The sequence below is a fragment of the Phoenix dactylifera genome, chromosome 11 (assembly GCF_051530095.1).
Source record: "Phoenix dactylifera cultivar Ajwa chromosome 11, Ajwa_hap1_PhDact_Kaust_v1.1, whole genome shotgun sequence".
NCBI classification, from domain to species: domain Eukaryota; kingdom Viridiplantae; phylum Streptophyta; class Magnoliopsida; order Arecales; family Arecaceae; genus Phoenix; species Phoenix dactylifera.
The window spans coordinates 20278377-20298768 of record NC_143200.1 but is presented as its reverse complement, the minus strand read 5'-3'; the positions used below and the strand labels follow the sequence as shown (position 1 = coordinate 20298768).

Genomic DNA, 20392 nt, shown 5'->3' with positions numbered 1-20392 from the left:
TCATCATAGTGCTTGCTATTTCATCTAATTTTCTCACTTGCTGTTACTTATTCCCCTCCTACCTTCGCATTGTGCATTCCATCCCTGTTTCTTTTGACTGTCATATGCATACTTCTCTCATATATTCAATAAATTGGGTGGCTCGGCCTCTCCTTCCCTAAAAAAAAAAATAAAATAAAAAATCATGAGTGCTATATTAAAAAAGGGGGTTATAATAAAATTGAATATTCAGATTCAGATCAAATAGTTGTCTATTCATATCCATATCCATTTTTTTATAGATATAGATATGAATACGGATACTCGTCAGATGTTGATCAAATTTCTATCCATATCCAGATATATTTCCATCTTGCTTATCCGGATACGAAAAATGATCTCAACAAATATTATCCGATCCACTTTCACCCCCGCTAGCAAGCCTTAAATTCAAGAACAAGATTTCTAAATTATTTTTTGAATTAATTCCTATTAACAGTTGGATCCTTCAATATTTTTAATTTTTCCCAAATTCTTTCTCACAATCTCCATCATCCATGTTATCTTCTCTTTACCAATTATCCATTTTGCTCCTAGGAAAAAGGGGTACAACAAAAACTTTGACCTTTTATTTTCTCCTATTTTCTGGTCAAGACAAAGCTGGACTGCTTACTATGCTGGTTAACACCTATATTTATCTTAATCCTGTGACTGCGGAGGATACGAACTCTAAACTTTTTCTTAAGTCTGAAAGCAATGCGGCGTTTACAAAACATTCCTAAGAGACCTCAATTACTTGACTGCTTGCTGCTTTTCTTCTTCTACATAAGAGATGATACAACAATATTGACTGCATAGTGTTATGCCCACTCATGGTGACTAAAATGAGAGGCGAGACCACCATTGTAAGATTTTCTCCTTTTTTTTCCCTTTTATTGGAAGGTTTTGCAGGAAAACACTCATTTTATATCTACCAAACTGGATCAATTTATTTTTCTCAAAATGGCACACTTTGACAAATGTGCAGGAGGGCCTGCCATTATATATATCTCTTCTCCATTCAACAGAAAAGGCTTTTGCAACCAGGCTCATTTTTTGTAGCCATTTGTAGCCATAAACTTAATTTGTCTCAGTAACAAGTTGGTCTACCCATCTGGACTACTGCCAATCTATACACTCCGGTCTCCGGGTCGTGCTCCAAGAGAGAAGTTTTAAAACAATGGTTTTCAAGGAAAGTGCACCGAGCGACGTCCAGTTGCTCTTGCCTTTCCTTTATACGTACACTCTTTTTGGTACACCAAATGGTATACAAACTGTTAGGGTACGTTTGTTTGGAGGTTACTTTAGCGTACAAAAATAAATTCTATATCAGATTATCATGTTTGGTTAGAAAGAAAAAAAAAGGTAAGAGAGATGATAATATAAATGATGGGTTTCAAGTTTATTTTATTGAGAAAGAAGGTAAAATAAATACCACTAGAGAGAGCTGTATTTTTTCAATGTTAGATTACCGAGTGGAGAAAATCTGAAATTATCATGCTCGGTAATGGCCCCACTTTTTTCCATTGAAGCCCACAAATATTTCTTTTTATATTGACGTAAATCCCCCTAATTTAATATTTATTAACTAATGTAAATATATTTCAACATTCGAAATGGCTCATATTGACAGTTTTCATATAAGTGGACCATAAATGGCCAGCAAATGGACTTAAGACAAAAAAATATTATAATTTGAATTATTCATTCAAGGATTTCGTTGAAAATTTTGTAATATGCCCATATAAGATTACTTTCAACCAAACACAATAATCTTTTTCTGATGCTATTTTTTACAATAATTTTTTCACCAATTAAATATAGTAAAAAATTATATTTCTCCACAATTATATTTTCAGATAAATAATTTTCAAGAATTGTACCCAAACTAAATGAACTCTAATAAAATTGAGAAGTATGTTTTCTTGTATGAATGAACAACAAAAAAAAAAAAAAAAACTTCTATACGGCCCTTTCAAATCTTCGAAAAAACAATGGGGGGTATATATAATATGTGAATTTCTGTGCATGAGATGCAGATTTAATGTCTGTGAATGCTCTCCTTGGATCAACTGGAATGGATGACCAAAGTCGCAGTTGACTCCTAAGGGAAGCCATGATGCTCGGGAAAGAGGCTATGTGCCACTTCATTAACAGATGAAACAAACTCGAAGAAACGATGTGCTTCTCTCGGATGAAATGGTAGTCTATCTCGATGTGCTTAGTACGAGCATGGAACACTGGGTTAATGGTAAGATGAAGAGCTGAGATATGATCACAAAACAAAATAAGTGGCCAAGATTAAAGAAGTCCCACGCCATATAACATGGAGATTAGTGATATTGCATCCTCCTCAAATCTCCATTGCATGTCATGAGAACACGGATAAGGAAGACAGATCCCATGATGTATTATTTTAACCAACTGAAAGTGATGGTGGGGATCAATCTACGCGAGGCGGGTTTTCGAAGTGGATAGCATTTGCTTGGAAGGGGATTCGGCTACGGTAATCGAATGGATTCGAGGACAGTATATATGTGTTGATTGACACTCACTTCTTCAGGACATACACGAGCTCGCAAGAGAGATTGGTTCCTTCCAAGCCTTTCACGTCTATCGGAAGGTGAATAGTACGGTGAACTAGGTTGCCTCCTATGTCGCATACCATTCGGAAAAAATTTTAAAAGAGGATCAGGAGTTTGTTCCTTCCTTACTCTGTCGTATATTTTTCTCTGACTTAAAAGAAGAAATTTTTTTTATTAGTTTTACTTTTTTAAAAATATTAAGGTCACTGTTTTTTTTAGAGAGATATATGATAGAGCTACATCTCTTATTTCAGAGCGCGTTGGGGAATCATCATCATCCAGCGCGGCCAGTCGCGTTGAAACTCAGGTCTTTGCCGAATTGAAGGGCCCAAAGCGTTATGGTCGAGTGAGAGGTTATGGTGTTGGAGTTACCCCCACTCAGTTGTCTCTAGTGAGCCGATATATCCAAGATGCCAGACAAGATAGTAGCACTGCAGATGTTTGTAGTCTGAAGATAGAGATAGCATAAATAAAATAGACATATAAGACAAAGATAGAGGAGATAAGACGAAGTTATATGACCGATATTGCGGAGTTGAAGTAGACCCAGGAGTTAAAGATGCAATCTTTGCAGGATTAGTTTGACCATATTTCATCTTTATTGCAGCGATTTACCCCTCCGGCAAATAACTAAATCTATTTGAATATTTTATGTAATTATAATGTATTTTTGTACGAGCATAATGATTTTCGTATTCTTACTTTCTAAAATGTATTTTTTTCTTGTAGGTTGGTGATACTTCATCTACTCATAGAGATGATGCCATTGACCCTGATACATTATAGACTGTTTATTTAGAAATTTGATATGTATGTTTTTAATATTTTCAAAGTACGATGTAATTAAATATGATAATATGAATATTTTGAATGAATAGTTCTTGTAACAACCCAGGACCTCACCCAAAATGGCTAGTCGGAAGATATTATTTGGATTCCTTGATCCTGTATAAGTACCCAAGATCTACCTAGCGAATAACCGATGTGGGACTAAACACATGCCCGTACGGATCCTCACATACTCCCTCTGTTCAAGCCCTGACATCCTCGTCGAGCTAAGGATTCATATCTATTCAAAGCAAATCACAAACACCACGATTGGCCCATGGTCAGCCCTAATGGATCCGTACTGCAGTGTCCCCTAGTCCACATAGGTTATGGGCCGGGTCCGCTCTGATACCATTTGTAACAACTCAGGACCTCACCCAAAATGGCTAGCCGCAAGGTATTATTTGGGTTCCTTGATCCTGTATAAGTACCCAAGATCTACCCAGCGAATAACCGATGTGGGACTAAACACACGCCTGCACGGATCCTCACAGTTCTTGTTTGTGATGTGCTTTTTGTTATCTATATGATTTAGGTTGTGTATTTGTTGTGTTGGAAACTAATGTATACAGGTTTAAAAATTGCTTTTATAAAAAAATTTAAAAAAAATCACTAAGCGTCGGCACATAAAAAACTGGGATACGTTTAAAGCGTTGGCAATAGCAAAATGGCACGGTAGTAGAAAACTGGCATGCCTTTACCGATGCTTTAAAGCATCGGCCAAGAACCCACTTGGGCCGACGCAACTAATTAGCGTCGGCCTAGTCCAAAACAAACTCACGCTTTTAAGCGTCGGTCCATATTGGCCGACGCTTTCAAGCGTCGGTTAACTCCAAAAAAAACGACACTTAAAAGCGTAGTATAGATTCCATATTTAGCCGATGCTTTTTGAAAGCATCGGCAACAAAAAAAAAAAAGCATTGGCAAAAAAAAAAAAAAAACCATTCTCACCTGTCCGATGCTTTTAAAAGTATCGGCACCAAACTTATCGGCGCCACTAAAAAAACGCCAGAAAATATATTTTTTTTGTAGTGCTTTATTGGGTACACTCACACAAGAGAGTTGCCACTATATCAAAAAAAAAAAAAAAAAGTGATGGTGGGGTTGTGCAAATATTTATAGACGTGAATGTTGGCACATATAATAACGCTAAAAGAGAGATCCAGCCAAAGTATTATAATCCACCGACAAAACTCCAAAAGAAATGCGGATCACGTAAAGGAGAGTCTCCAACATCAGACGGACGTAGCTTTGCCACCATAGGAGTTGACAATGGCTTGCAATTTTGCATTTGAGCTCGGTGCAAGAATTCATCAGCGGCATACACTTTTCTTTGACTTAGACATGACCCACAATCAAAGCAGTTGGATTTCAACTCCTAAAATGTAGTGCAAGAAGCCAACATCTTTCATTGCAAATTCATATTTCAGCTGTGCAATGAAGTGACTATACAAAGGATTAGTTGTCGACAGCGAGAATTATATCATTAATATAAATAAGTAGTAATGGACTACTACAATGAGCACTTGGACAAATGCACATCGGTGATTCGAATAGGCTGTAGAAAAACCATTTGCGACAAGCAAAGAGCTAAAACGATCAAACCATGCTTGCAGATTTATGGACATATAAACAAGCTAATTGAGCTAGCCATATTAAAAAAAAAAAAATCTAATGGCCGTATGTCCGAACTGTAAGCACGAGCAAAAGCCAAATGGTTGCGGTCCTGATCACTGGCCTAAAAGGTGTAAATAAAATCAATTTCTGGAATTTGAATCAAACAAACCCCCTTGGATACTAATCGTGCCATTAGAATATACCTTTAGAGATCTATCGGAGCTTGTAAACCCATTTGCTTATCAGTCATGGAATGGCTTGGAATATTAAAAATGGTGGTAGCTAGGCTCGGACATGGGGTTGGCCCCATTTTCATATTCTATCACAAGCATAGATGGCTAACTTGGAGGGAATGATCATTTGCTCATAATGGATGCCGTATTGGGCTCGAGGGTGATGGGGTGATAAAGTTGATGGGACCTGAGAGTGTTCTCGTTGCTGCACCTGAGAGTGTTCTCGTTGCTGCAGAGAACTAGAGACAGTAGAAGGATAAAGTTGGTGCAGTCACGGGCCAAACTTTCTGTGGGTGCAGCACATGAATATTCTGCTCCACTAATGGCTTGCGGACATAAAGGGAATTGGTGGGGAAGAATCAACGATTGGCTCAGCATCAAGCTGTCCCCCTGCAGACCTGTAATCTACTCATCAAATATTCTGTAACCAGTGCATTCATCGACAAAGACAACATGGTACTTGGATTGCTGAAAAGATGGCTGCTCTCCAAAAATCACAGTGAACAACTCGAATTACAGTTGGTAGATTGGTGGCTGCAGGTGGGCGTCGGACACCTGGGATTACAGTTGTTGGTGCAGAGCTACGGGCTGCTTGGGAGGGGTTATCCTATGCCAGGCAGGTTCTTGGCGTCGAGAGGGTGTTCCTCGAGGGAGACTCTGCGGTGGTGATCGATTGGATCCGGGGGGCGGACAGGTACGGCGACGGTCACCCCCTCATTTGGGAGACTCGGAGGATGGCTCAGACGATGGTCGGTTTCCAGATTGGTCATGTGTTTAGAGAGGCGAACAGGGCCGCATATTGGGTCGCCTCTTTTGTGGCCCGGCATTCCGGGGATGTTTTGTGGACGTCTACTGTAGACGCTCCTTCTTCTCTGTTGTCTTTTATTTCTACGGACATGGCAGGCTGTACTTATGTTAGATCTATATGATTGAGTAGCCGTTTTTTACCAAAAAAAAAAAAACAACTCGAATTAGATCATCACACTGACACCACAAATATCTTAACCGCGAGGATTCATGCAGATGTATGTTTAGTCGCGCATCGGTGATAGATTGATGAGATTTTGGATACTTATACAACACTAAGAAATTCAAATAATACATTCCAGCTAGCATTTTTTAGATCAAATTTTAGATTGTGATGCAGATTATAATTATTTTTCTTAGTAAGATACTTAATATAATCTATTTGCCTAAATCATCTTCTCTCGTGATCACTAAATTAAAAATTTAGAGGGTTGTAATTGAGCAAACTCTTATATGTTAATCCAAGCATTTCTATGAGTTTTTTCAATGTAGTATTGATAAGATATCATACATACAGGTCAAGCCTGGGGATCTAAATTGACAAAGAATTTAGCTTATGTAGCATTTTATGTTCAAGCCCTCAAAAAATAATAGGGCATGTCCAGATTGCGTAGATTTAAATTCTGTATAAACTTGAGTTTAATTGAAGTTGTGTCCAGGAGCTGGGATGGGCTCCAAATCAGGATTTGACCTCTCACAAAAAATTGGTCTAATTGGCCTACAAAGGAAACGTGAATTGCAAAAATTAGTTTAAACATCTAGATCCAGCTATACGAGCTTAGATCTGATCAAGACTCAAACTGAAGGAAGAATGGACATTGCCCACTTGCAACTCTATCATAATTATCATTGTTCAATTTCCAATGGCAGAATTATCCAACTCTCAATCTTTCACATGAGATTATTAGATCCCAATAAATAAAAGCACAAACTAATAAGTCTTATGTTTTCTTTAGATAAAAAAAAAGAGTAAGTTTTGTATGAGTGTGTCATCTGGTATTTAGATGGAAAAATTTTCCATGGCTTAACTTCTGTTTCCTAGATATACCTGAATTTTTCTTATATTTAGACCCATTTTTTCCCAGATTGAAGGGTATACATTGAAATCTCACAATCTCTCTCTTTGCATCTTTACTGGTTCTTTTCTTGTGTATATGTGAACCTGTGCACTTCCTCTTCTTTCAAGGTGGTGAGAGTTGCAATCGCTGACTTGGATTCAAGACTGTCAACATTATTTTAAAATTTATCATCTCGATAATTTACGTGGGGACAGCTTCCTTCTTCGATTACATTGTCCTCAAGAAAATTAAAACAACGTCTCCTACTCATTGTATATCAATTTTTATGGATATGTGCTTCAGGCAATATGATCTTATGTATCCATGCTTATTTCTTTGGACAATCAAATGCATACCAAGTCCCCAGATCCAAGCAGCCATTCTCCCATATCGTACCGTCATTACTGGCTAAATTAATCGATTAATTTAGAGGAGGAAAAAAAAAAGTAGGAAGATGAGAGGGGGAAAAACCCATAAATAAAGTTGATGGGGAATTGTGGTTAAGTTATATATATGTATATGCATCCAAGAGTTAAATGAGGGGGAAGGTTCCACCAAACTCCACTTTCTTCTATATGCACTATATTAACATGCTCAGATGGCTGGTTCTACATCCTCGAACGACCTTTTCATTAAATAACCTTTGCAATGTGGGAAAATTGAAAAATTCTGGTGTTAGTACAAGCAATTTCATAGTCGAAACTTTCTTGAGAACATGAAGGTCCCACATAGAGCAATCTTCAAACATGTCACTCCAAGATGCAGAGCTGTTAATATGAAATTGATTGCAAACGTAGAAGAAAATTCTTGTGCGATATAATGGAGAAATCCCTGAAGCTCATCAGGGAAGCTCATCACATTCTCTCTCTCTTTCTTTTGATGAAAATGCTCAGCACATAGTAACATAAAGTTTTTTGAACCGTTATCCACCTAAGAGGCTGGACCAGCACTAAAAAAAGAATTGTTCAACAAAATAATAATTATGAACAGCAACATAGATTTGCATAATCATTTGTAAGACATTTCTTGCCCCTCCAACTTCATACGATGATAATGTGAGTTTGTGATCTGATAATATTTAGTATTCTGATTTATACACTGCCTCACTATATGTTGTTGTCCGGTTCTCTAAGTTATTCTCTGTATGCCTAGGTCCCATTTTGACTCTTCTGGTTGATTGCTGTCCTCCAGGTCTTCACTTCGAAGCTTAGCCTCCAAAATTCTGAACCCGAACTGGCAGTCCACCTCAAATCTCATTGTACATTGTTTTTTTGTTTCACCGGATGATGCAAATTTTATCAGAATCAACATTCAAGACAAAAATCTGAGTGTAAATCAGCACACTCTTGGTTGCATTTACTCTCTTTATTATGTAGGACTTCCCTTCCATGTGTAAATATTGAAGACTTCTGGTCTATGGTACATTAAATATCACAGTGGAAATTCTTTCTGAAGAACATCAAGGTTTCGTGAATCACAAGCTTCAAACATGTCATTCCGAGATGCACAGCTGTACAAATGGAAAAAGCATATCGTCACAAAATTTTCCTGTATGTCTACTCTCTAAAGAAATTTTTTTGTTTATTTCAATAAATTGGTTCAGTTTCCAGTTTTGAATGCATATGGCCAAGAAACTTATCAGCAGCATACCTGAGAGAAATCCTCAGGTATTGCCAGGCATTGTCCGCTTTAGGATTCATGGAAAGTGCTCTCACATAGTATCGTATAGACTCTTCATGCAGACCCTGAACAAAGAAATAAAGAAAGCATGCAAGGGTGAAAAAATGTTAGGTAAGCCAAGTTATAAACAGAAACAATTGGCGCACACAAGCAAATATGATATCATCTATCATAATATTTATTGTTCACCTCCGGACTTCTACCAATTAAAACACTATAATTCCTTCAATTTTCAGTTTTGCTTTGATGTTAGGGTTTTATTGAATTATTTATAGGGGCTGTTGCATTGCAAGTTTTTGTAGAGGTTGTTTTGATAAAAAATAGGATTTGATTGTGATAACCTACAAAATCATTTTGGTTGTTTTCCTTTTTCTGGGACTACATAAGAATAGAGTTTATAATTACTAAAAAAAATGTTGCAAGGATCTTATTTGAAAGTAGATGAAGAGTACGATTATTTTATGCAAGCCTGGGACAAATTATATGGAACTATATAGAAAAGGAATCATACGTACATGTATATAATTGTTTCATTTACAATCATCATTCTAATGAATATTATTTGCCATGCCAATTCTCAAAAATTTATTTTAAAAAACTGCAAATTATAGAGGTTGACAAATAACCATGTATTAAGAAGGGGTGAAGGGAGATTGGCTGTGGCTCATTGGGAGTGAAAGGACATATCAACTTAACAAGGTGAAGGGATATTTTTCTCTCGATTGGGGAAACTAGAAGCTTCCAAATCCCTATATTTTTAGGGATAACTAAAACCACCCTTGAAGTGGAATTTGTAATATCAAAGACTGAGGGATTGTGAGTGATACATTCCTCAAATCTGTTAGACAGTTCTTTTATCTTGAAAAATGCCGATCATAAGTTATTCATGGATAAGAAATCCAGGATCCAAAAAGCCCTTAAAAGGAAAAGAAGAAGAGGATAATTAGAATAATCTGGCTTGCCTCCATAATTACCTCTTTTGCAAAAGGGATAAACACGAGAAGGCACATAGAAAAGGAGACATCAAGGCAAATGAGAAAGTATTAGGCATTAGACGTCACACAGACCCCAATCTAGCTTGATTAGTCCGACTGGACCAGAAATTAAAGGGCAGGACCCCAAGTCTCTCTAGATCAGGTTGTTCTGATCTATCCTAACGTGTCCTAGCCGAGACAGACTGAGATTGATGCATCCTGACACTTGGGACAGCCTAGCAATCCAGATAATTAACTAGGATGCCAATTTTTTCATGTCTTTTTTTCCTTCCTGTTTTCAATGGTTGTTTTTTAGGGGCTTTCTTGTTATTTTATTTAAATCCATGACTTTTTGTTCATGATATGATAGATAAGCAGCATTTCATTTAAATTTATTATTATTTTTTCATTAGTTTCAATCTATCACTAACAGCTTAAACTAGGGCTGTCAACGGGCCGAGTTGCTCGGGCTCGGCTCGGGCCCGGCTCGGTAAAAGCCCGGCTCGAGCTCGGCTCGTTAGTCAAACGAGCCCGAACCCGAGCCCAAAATGAGGCCCGTTTAGATCCGAGCCCGAGCAGCTCGCGAGCCCAAACGAGCCCAAAAGAGGAGGGTTCGGGTTCGGACTCAGCCCGTTAACCCAAACCCAATCCGTTAACCACTTAACCCTTCCCTCCACGGTTCCACTTCCACCTCCTCTTTTTTTTTCTTTCTTCCCTTTCTTCTCGTTTTCTCCAGAAGCTTCCCGCACCGGCGCTGGGTGTCCCTCCCCTCCCCTCTCGCCTTCCTCCTCCGCCACCGATGCCTTGCCGCCTCCTTCCGCTACTAGGCAAGAAATCACACCCGAGGCCCTCCCCCTCTTTCTTCTCCATTTCTCCCCCTCCCTTTTCCTCTCTTTGCCGACTCTTCCACGGCTCCACCGGCGAGACTGCGACAGAGGAGCGGAGGGGACACCCCTGCGGCCGACTCTTCCTGCAGCCGACTCTTCCTGCGGCCGACTCTTTCCTCTCTTTGCCGACTCTTCCTGCGGCCGATGCCCGTGCCGGCGGTGCTCGCGGCCGAAGCCGGCGGCCGCCGCACGCGACGAGGTGAGTCCATTCTTCTCTCTTGTTTCTTTCTTTCTTTCTTTCCTTCTTTCTTCTCTTCTTCTTTTCTTTCTTTCTTTCCTTCATTCTTCTCTCCGTCGTCTCCGACGACGAACCGTCGGAACCGAGATCTCTCCGACGGAGACGGAGACAGCGACGGAGATGGGGATGGGGATGGGGATGGGGCAGGCTCGGGCTCGAGCTCGGGCTCGGGCAAACGAGCTTTACGAGCCCGAGCCCGAGCCCGAGCCGGGCTGTGCCGCCGGAGCCGGGCTGTGCCGCCCGAGCTCGAGCCGAAAAATTTGGGAAACGAGCCGAGCCGAGCCGAGCCTGCGAAGGCTCGGGCTCGGCTCGGCTCGTTAACAGCCCTAGCTTAAACCCAATCATTGGCTCAAAAACCCTACCTTAAACCTTAAATTTTGACAAACAACCCCTAAAAACCTATAAATAATATAAAAAAAGGGCAACCTAGTAAATCACTGGGATGCCAACCCAAGTGTCAAGACAGGAGTTCCGGTAACATCCTGACTCGGCCTTAAACTGATACAAGCACTGGGATCAAGATGGGTGCAGGCATGGATCATTAGCTTACTAAAGAATGTGACGTCCTCCCAATTGCGCCTTACAGGTTCCTCTAACCATGAAACAGCACATAGGAAAACTAAATTTGACAAATTTGTCTTTCTCATACTTATGTCTTATACATTTACCTCAAGTCTTCCCACTTATCTTAGGAAAGGAAGTATCAACTCCTAATCTAGTTTGTAATTCTTAATTTCAGGGACATAGATAAGAAAGCCTATAACAACATAACTAGTTTGGAGATCACAGTTTGGCAAAAGGCAGCTTATCTTGCTCAAGAATCAAAGAGCAACCTCCAATGAGAAAAGGAAAAGGCAAGAAGCAATGCCTAATAACTGCTTGAGTAAACCCAAAAGAAGAGGTACAAACAAAAAAGACATTTTTTTTAACCATCTTAAGATTTACTGAACAATGTCTAGCAATGAATGAAAAAACCATGACTTTTCACAAGCGAACAGTGGAAATAAACAATTAAAATTAATTTCCATATGGCAAAGGTTGTTTGACTTTGAAAGGGAAAAAAACCTGATTGGCGTAGCTGATACCCATATTTGCCCATGCTCGAACATAATTGGGTTTCAAGTCTAGTGCCTGGGAAGAGAAAGGTAAAACAAGGAAAACAAGTAAGAACACTACAGAAGCCAAAAGGCAACACACTAGATTAAGCAGAAGGAAACAACCTAATGCTCCCTGTTATCAATTAAAAAAAATCACTATTCATTTGAATGAATGCAACATGCAGGCCCATTTACTTGAGTGTGAAAAATGCATTTCCCAAAAACAATGATGTGCTATTCTACTATCTAGAAGTAAATAACTATGCAGCTACAACTCTTGTAACAGAGCTGTAACCAAAGAAGATGGATGGATACAACTCTGTGAAGGAGACATGAAACTTGCGAGGATGCATGCCTGATGCAGATTTTACAATGTCAGTAGCTGAACAAGTAAGATAGTCTGCCTGATAGCACATAAGGCACACCAATATGCAATGTGTCAACTAATTAGCACAAGAAATCAAATCAATGAACATATCATGGTCTTCTTTTTTCACTTAAAGACTCTGTAAAGATCTGTTGAGCAGATACAGTCTGTAAAGTTACATTTTAAAAGATAATTAATCTACCTGTTGGTACGCCAATATTGCATCTGCACTTTGAATATTGTTCGCTTGGGTTGCACCAAGTTTGTTCCAGAGAGAGTAATCATGTGGTTTGAGTTTTAATGCTGCCTGAAAGGATTCTATAGCTTTGTCATATTCCCTTGACAGGTTGTATAACACACCAAGTACAATATGGACGTCAGCATCCTCAGGTGACATTTGAGAAGCTTCATTGAACAACCTTGCTACCTGATATCAATAATATAGTAAGTCTTTTTTATCAACAACATTAGATGCAATATTTGTTATATCAGTAAAGTTTTTTAAAACTGTGTTGATAGAGCAAGTTGATTACCCAAACAACTTGCTTCCTGTCTTGTAGTAATGAGAAACCAATGTCAACTTTTATTTTTCAGAAGCCACCCAAATCAAGAAATTGAAGGAAATCAAGGGATGGTTATTTACATCATTACTGCTCCAATCCAAACTATTGCGCATAATGGTTGTAACAGACAAAAACTGAAGAGTTTCTCTCATCTCTGGTGTCAATTTGCTAAGAATGGCAACAAGAACTTATAGGTGATTGTCTGGAGTACTTACACTGGCATAATGCAGAGAATCAACTTGCTCTGGGGGGGTAAGAACCCCATACTTTGGGTGATTTTGAAGCCATTTATAAAGAAACTTCAATGCCTCTGCTTGCTCTAATTCTGTAAATGTCATGGGAAAAGGAATCATAAAGAATCTTAGACCAGAAAACGGTATTATCTTAAGTCTCTATACGACATCATTGGTAATATAATTAAGCAGAGTCCAGACAAAAGAAAAGAGAAAAATCAAGCATAAGTGTTAAAAATGAAAAGTGTCGATTCAAGAAAAAGATAATCATCAGTGATGGGAAGAAGAATTGGTAAATGAAATTTCTTAAAAGTTTTATAAGCAAGTAGTCAAAGATCGTGGCATATAGCAATTTCATGAAGTGTCACACTTACCATTGGTATGACTCACACCAAGAGCAAGAAGCACTTCAAGGTTTGTTGGATCTACTTGCTGGGCACGCATCATGGATGCAATAGCCTGAAATGTAAACAGTCAATTTACCACAACTGATATAATCAGAACCCAAAATGCAATATCTAGAATGAAGCAAATTACATTAGGTTTTTCATCTTTTCATATCCATAAATCTCAACATTTGTTTTCATCTTTTCATCCCTATCAATCTCTAATTCTGTCAACGAAGGCACAAATTTCATTGGTTAAGCTGTTGGGCATTGAAAGAATCTATAAAATAACCATATTGTCCAATAAGATTCCTACCTCAGAATTTTCTGACACAAGCAAACATTTAGTGACCTATTTAATTATTCAAAGATCTATTGACATGTCTAGTACACACAAATACCCACCAAATTCAAGAGTATTATGGCATAAACAATATTAAAATTTCATCAATTAGAAATGATGTCTGCTTGGAATTAGTACAGATTGGTATTCCATGCTCACAAGTGCTTCTATTTCACATCATATAAAAGATAGCCCATATTAACAAGCCCATATTATTCATCTATCTAGGGCCAGCGTCATCCAACCTAGTAATAACATTTTGCTACTGGAGTGAGACTATGTAATTTGCAAAAGCAGAACCACTTGAAACGTACTGATGATTATTTTAGGACATGAAGCACAAAATTTGATAGAGGTACGTGTCTCATATGCTAAGATGTTCAAACATTCCTTTATATGTACATGAGTCACATATACATATGCGAAGGACATGAGCCATTGCAATTGTACATATAAGGATATTTGCCCATTCACTGGATTTGAGTTGTATGGTTGCAAATTTGCAACCTAACCAACCTCTCTCCTCATGTTTCATGGATCAAAGTCTGATATGTAACTGAGTCCTTTGTGTGACCTCCAAAGGCAATTTGTGACATATCAACTTACTTCTTGTGACTGCACATTGTTCATCCAAACTAGTGGTCTTTAGTTGCATGGTGCAATTTTGCAAACTATCCAGCCTCTTATGTTTGCAAGGTTCTCTGCAACATTGCTGCATCTCTCTTGGGGAGAACAGTTGGGTTTCCCAATCTTTTGTTCTGCCCTTAAATCCCTGAACTAATGAAGTCTTGTTTCCATAGAGAATCAATTTGTTAACATACCACCAAGCCATTTTTTATGAACCAAATGACACAATGCCCTTATTGCTTTTGATGCTACTTAATCCACTGCCTTATTTCTGGTACCAGCGATTAAGAGGTCTTTTCACTAGGGGTGGCAATTTATGATCCAACCTGTCAACCCGACACGAAATGACCCACTTTAAGTAGGTCCAGGTTTGACAAAAATGGGCTTGAGTCATAAACGGGTCAACCCACCTAGACCCATTTATTAAACAAACTGGGCTTAGATCTTTGACCCATTTTGACCTGTTTAATAATTGGGCTGGTTCATGACCTAACTCATTTAAACCGTATAAGATCTGTTTAACCCACTCAAAACCTGCTTAACCTATTTTTGTCTTGTTTAACCCAATCCGCTTAACCTATTTAACCATTCAAATCCATTTAATCCATCAAAAACCCGCATAATCCGTTTAACTTGTTTAATCTAATTCAACCTGTTTAGTAAACAGGTTATGCGGGTCTTGGGTTACCTATTTAATAAACGATCGAATTCCAATCTGAATTTTTGACCTGCTTAATAAATAGGTCGGGTTCGGATTGATAAATTTTTGACCCAACCCACAATTGATCCGACCCATATCTGACTCATCCCGACTAATTGCCACCACTACTTTTCACCTACTTGCTGCATCAGACAATAAATCACAAGCTTTTGATAAAAAAAAATAGCAGTTCTGGTGAGATTTGTAATATGAATACCTTTCCACTCTACAGAGATGTTGAAAAGGACCAATAACAATATCAAAACAAGATAAGGATCTTGTACAGTAACACTCTACAAAAACTTTAAAAAGAGATGTAGCAGAGCTTTGGAAACACGTTTGTTTTGCGTACAAAATGCCACAAGTCCAAGCGTTGTCATCCCTACCTTTACTTCTCCAATGGGCAGTAAAGAGGGATTAATTAAGATTGATTGAAATTGAATTTTGGTTCTTCCATGGGCCAATTATACATTTAGAGTTTAGACACTAACATCAATTGTACATGATCAGTCAATAGTTTTGCTCACTATTATTGCCACGAGGGCTTTTTACTACAAAGTTGGTTGGCCACTTTAAAACTTGCCAAATTCATTACTAAGCCTTAGAGTTGCCTCAGGATCCTAGGTGTGAGAATTTTTTTTTTCATTTCCCATAAGTGCCAACATTTTGAATTTGGTAAATTCCACCTAATGAATAATGCATGCAAGCATAATCCCAACTTATTCTTCTTTACTGGGCATGTCCCCATGCCAACTCTTCTAGAGGTGCAGAGGATGTAGAACAGAAAATCAAAGAGAGAGAGAGAGAGAACTCTGATAATGGTAGAGGCAATAAGGCATTGAAATGCACATCCAACGAACCTATTACAAGCCTTTGAATAACTCCATGTTCATATTAACATGATAAAATGAGAAAGAAGATGAAAATAAGATATTTCAATTCAATAATAGGAGAGAGATTGACCGTTCCTTCTACGAAGAGAGATAAAAGAGAGAGAAAGATGAGAGAAAGTTGGAAAGAGAAGGTAAGATAAGCAACAGAACTAAGATGACAACTGAGAAAGTAAAGAAAGATATGGGGACAAGAAGAAAAGGGAGATGGCACATACACACACTTGCATGCACACATACACACACAATGAGAGAGGGACAACTAGACAAGTGATAGAGTAGAATCATTCATAAGACTAAATCCTTCTCTACTACTTTCTCATTATGACTTTTCATGAATTCATAACCTTCGGACCAAGGAACGCTGAGCCAACCCGAACTGTGTAGTTCGGCTTGTAACAAATTGAACCGATGCCAACCCGAGATGATTTGGAAGTGCGGGTGAGCTATAAAATCGATTCACCGTCTCCCCAATTTGAACAAAGCCCTCTCAAAGCTTCACCCGCTCTCTCCGCCTCTCCGTTGGTGTCCCTAGGGCAAATTGTTCAAACCCAAGCTCGACCCGACCGGTTCACCAATGACTTTCCCATCCCTCCTCGCCTTGCTCTCCACCTAGGGTTCTCTCTCCGCTCCTAGGGCAAGAAAGGGGATCCCAAGAGATCTGCAAAGGTAACTCTGTCTCTCTCCCTCCCTCTCCTTCTTCCTCTCCCCCCTCTCCCTCTCCTTCCCTCTCTCTTCCTCCTCCTCTTGCCTCTCCCCCTCCCTCTCCCTATTTTGGTACACTTCAACACAATACAGTACGGACCCGTACCATACCGTACTAGGGGTGAAAGTGAACTGGATAATATCCGTTCGGATCCATTTTCATATTTGAATCTATCCGGATATGGATAGAAATTTAAGCATCCGACTAATATCTATAACCATATCCATATCCGTCAAGAAAAAATGGATATGGATATAGATAAACAACAACTACCCGATCCATATCTGAATATCCGATTTTATTTGTAACCCTATTTAATTTTATATAGCACTCATAAACTTTTAAAAAATATATATAACCACACTAACATGTTATTAACTTAATTTACTATCCACTTAGTAATATTTTTGATTCTGTGGTCATAAAGTTTAATTATCCTACTTGTACCGTGATACCAAGTTGATGTGCGCTTAAACTGGAGCATATTAAAAGCTGACTAAAGAAACAAAGGGTGATGGCTGACATAGAGTGCCATAACATCATGTTGGACATACTTTGGTGGTTGGTTGACTAGTTCGGTCAATAAATAAATCCTGAAGACTTGGTAACATAGGGTTCACATTGTCCATTCTAACCAATTTAGTAGTTAAATGTCTGATGGAGAAGAATTCCTGCATCATAACCATTTTAAGGCTCTCTCTCTTTTCATTCCCCATCCTACACCTAGTTCCACCCTTCCAAACCTTCAATACATTTTTCTAGTTTCAACTAGATTTCATAACCTCTTCTTCTGCTATTTAACTGATATACTTTCTAGACTAAATGTCACTTGGCGATTTCCCTTCTTTTCTCTAGCTTCTTGCTTCTATGTTCATCTCTTTCTAGCCTCTAAGAGAATTATTTTATTATGATAAGTGGGTTTTTCCATGCTTCTATAAACTTTCACAATATTGCATCTCCTTTGCACTTAGTGGCTTCTCTTTTGCTTATCCCCATCTGATTTACACTACCATTGCTTTGATAGCTCTTCATAGTCCATTCTTGACCATGTGGCTGCACACATCCAAAATAATGCTTCCTCGAAACTACCTTCGAGCCATAGATATCCAATGCAAGCTATTGGGTGGAGGATCATTATCGGTACCAATCTTGGCACATTTAGCACATGAGCTATTCTAAAGGCACTTGAACCAAGCCTACATGACATGTTAACTCTTAAGTTACTTATGACATATCTGACACCATCTCTAGCTTAGTCTTCATGTAAAAGCAAGTGGCATTGTATTAACCAGTGCAAGTTCTCCAATCCATGACCTTGTTACAGTCTTCTTTCGTTCCCAAGTAACCAACCTCCATACAAGTCAAATATGGACAACTCAATAGTTGTTACAAAAATCTAACCTTCCTAGATCAAAGATATAACGACTCTCTAAGATTCATCTTATTTTAAATAGCCTTTGCTCTCATAATGAATAAGATTTGTTTCATAGTTCAAACTTTTTTTTACTATTTATCAATCCAACATCAACCATCCACCTATACCATTTGATGTTGGGACCATCACTGGTCCCTTTGTAAAACTAGAGAAGATAGAGTGAGTAATGAGTACATAGAAAGAGGTTTATGGAGGACAAAGTAATAAAGAACCAGTCGAGATGGTATAAGCCAGTCCAAAAGAGCCTCTAATAAGTTTAGGGTTTAGGGTTTAGGGTGTTTAGAATTTAGGGTTTAAGGTGTTTAGGATTTAGGGAATCAGGGTTTAGGGTTTCGGGTATGAGTCTAATACTTGAAAAATGGAAAGACTTAAGATAGCAAAATGGAAAGACTTAAGATAGCATGGATGAAAGCTGTAAAAAGAATTTGGACAAGTTTGCAATAACACCAAATGCTCAACAAGAAAGGTTTTAAATAAAGATTCATGAAGCAAACCCATATATGTCAAACAACACCCAATGTAATGGCTATACTTACGGGACACAAGTTGTCTCCCATGATGTCTCACAAGTTTGACACCATGGTAATTTGTGTAACTCTGCATATCCTATGTTCCTATACACATAAACCAATATGGTTTTCCTCTAGCTTAAAAAAATGATTTAAAGATATTATTCAACAAATCCCTCTAGGTAGCTCCAAAAATTTTCAAACTTAAATTGGTATTATATCTAGCCTGTAAGGCTTCACTCTACATATTGTTGCTTAAGTCACCATCACTTCTATTAACCTATCCGGTAAAATCTCCACTAGTCAACCCTATGTGTTGATCTTGGTCTACCTTCATGCTCCAAGCATTATCATCATTCATCAGCAGTTCCAACTCCCAACTATCTTGTCCTTCACGAACTGTGCCTTTCATAAACATTCTACATCTATGTGCATATAATGTAATCCATCTCAACTTTTTCCTCCATATATTATTCATATCCTACAAATATTTCTATTGCACTCTTTATATGTTAACTTATAAGTAATCAAATGCCAGTCCTATTAATTAGAGTTTTAATTCTTGTTAAAAATTTTGTACATCCTTGATAACTTCATTCTACAAAAATATGTTATGAGAATACAGGAGTTAAGGCTGAATAATATCGCATAAGCTCCCTTCTGCACTATCATTTTTACCCCAATTCACTTAATAAGTTCTATCTTTTTCTTCAACCATTATCAAATCTACTTGCAAGTAAAGTTCCCTTTTTGGAATCCATCATCTCTCCCTGAGTTACAACATGACCCCTTTTGAAGGATAACAAACCCTATCAAATACCATCATAAAAAAGATTTTGCAAATCAGATTACAAGAGAGATTTTTAGGACAAGCATAAATTAGAATGTAGAATGTAGATGGGAGCTCAAATAAAGGAACGAATGCCGTTGGCACAACAATGGCCAGCATGGCACATGCCTTGCCATGCCATATTGATATGAGCCATGTCCTGCCGAAACAAACAAACAAAAATCAAGCAAACAAACAAATAATAGACTTAAAAGTTCTTTTGGCTGGGCACCGAGACTTTTCAAGAATCAAACTATTTCAGGTTGCTTTTTACTCTATTTACGAAGACATCACTGGATATTAAGTGGTTCATCATATACCAGTAACCAACATAATGCATGGGTGCGTACTTCCCCAGCATATGTGCTAGTTGGAACAGACTAGGACAGGCCGAGACCCAAAACCATGTAAAAGGATCGCATGTCTAATGGGAAAATAGAACGAAATCCAAAAAGTGATATCAAAACAAACTAAGTAGCCCAACTAAAGAATTCATCCACCGAAAAAAAGGACAACCTATGGTGGGAAGACATCTCAACTAATGTGGATTCCCTGCTGCATTTGAATAGTGATCATTGGCATGCATGCACAAGCCGCACAAAAATAAGAAATGCTTCACTAGTTTAGGAAAGCCCAGTGATAAACAATCATGCTTCATTTCATGAAACATTGTCACCAACAAGGAGATCCACCTGCTATCATCACCAATGCCGAAGTGCACATTTGGGGATTTCAGGATGTTTCTAGGATCTCATAACACCAGTGTTACTCTTTATTTTAAA

General features: G+C 38.3%; 1 protein-coding gene across 2 annotated transcripts in view; it reads right to left on the bottom strand.

The window, feature by feature from the left end:
• Nucleotides 1-7906: 7906 nt before the first annotated feature.
• Nucleotides 7907-20392, bottom strand: part of LOC103712013 (peroxisome biogenesis protein 5-like) — a 39195-nt gene continuing 26709 nt past the window's right edge. For both annotated transcript variants that reach the window (XM_039116862.3, XM_089926061.1), the window contains exons 10-15: nt 13560-13644; nt 13168-13277; nt 12592-12816; nt 11991-12056; nt 8797-8891; nt 7907-8656 (exon numbers count right to left, since the gene is read on the bottom strand). In XM_039116862.3, the coding sequence (XP_038972790.3) occupies nt 8578-8656; nt 8797-8891; nt 11991-12056; nt 12592-12816; nt 13168-13277; nt 13560-13644 (660 nt within the window). In that variant the 3' untranslated portion in view covers nt 7907-8577. The remainder of the gene's footprint in view (nt 8657-8796; nt 8892-11990; nt 12057-12591; nt 12817-13167; nt 13278-13559; nt 13645-20392) is intronic.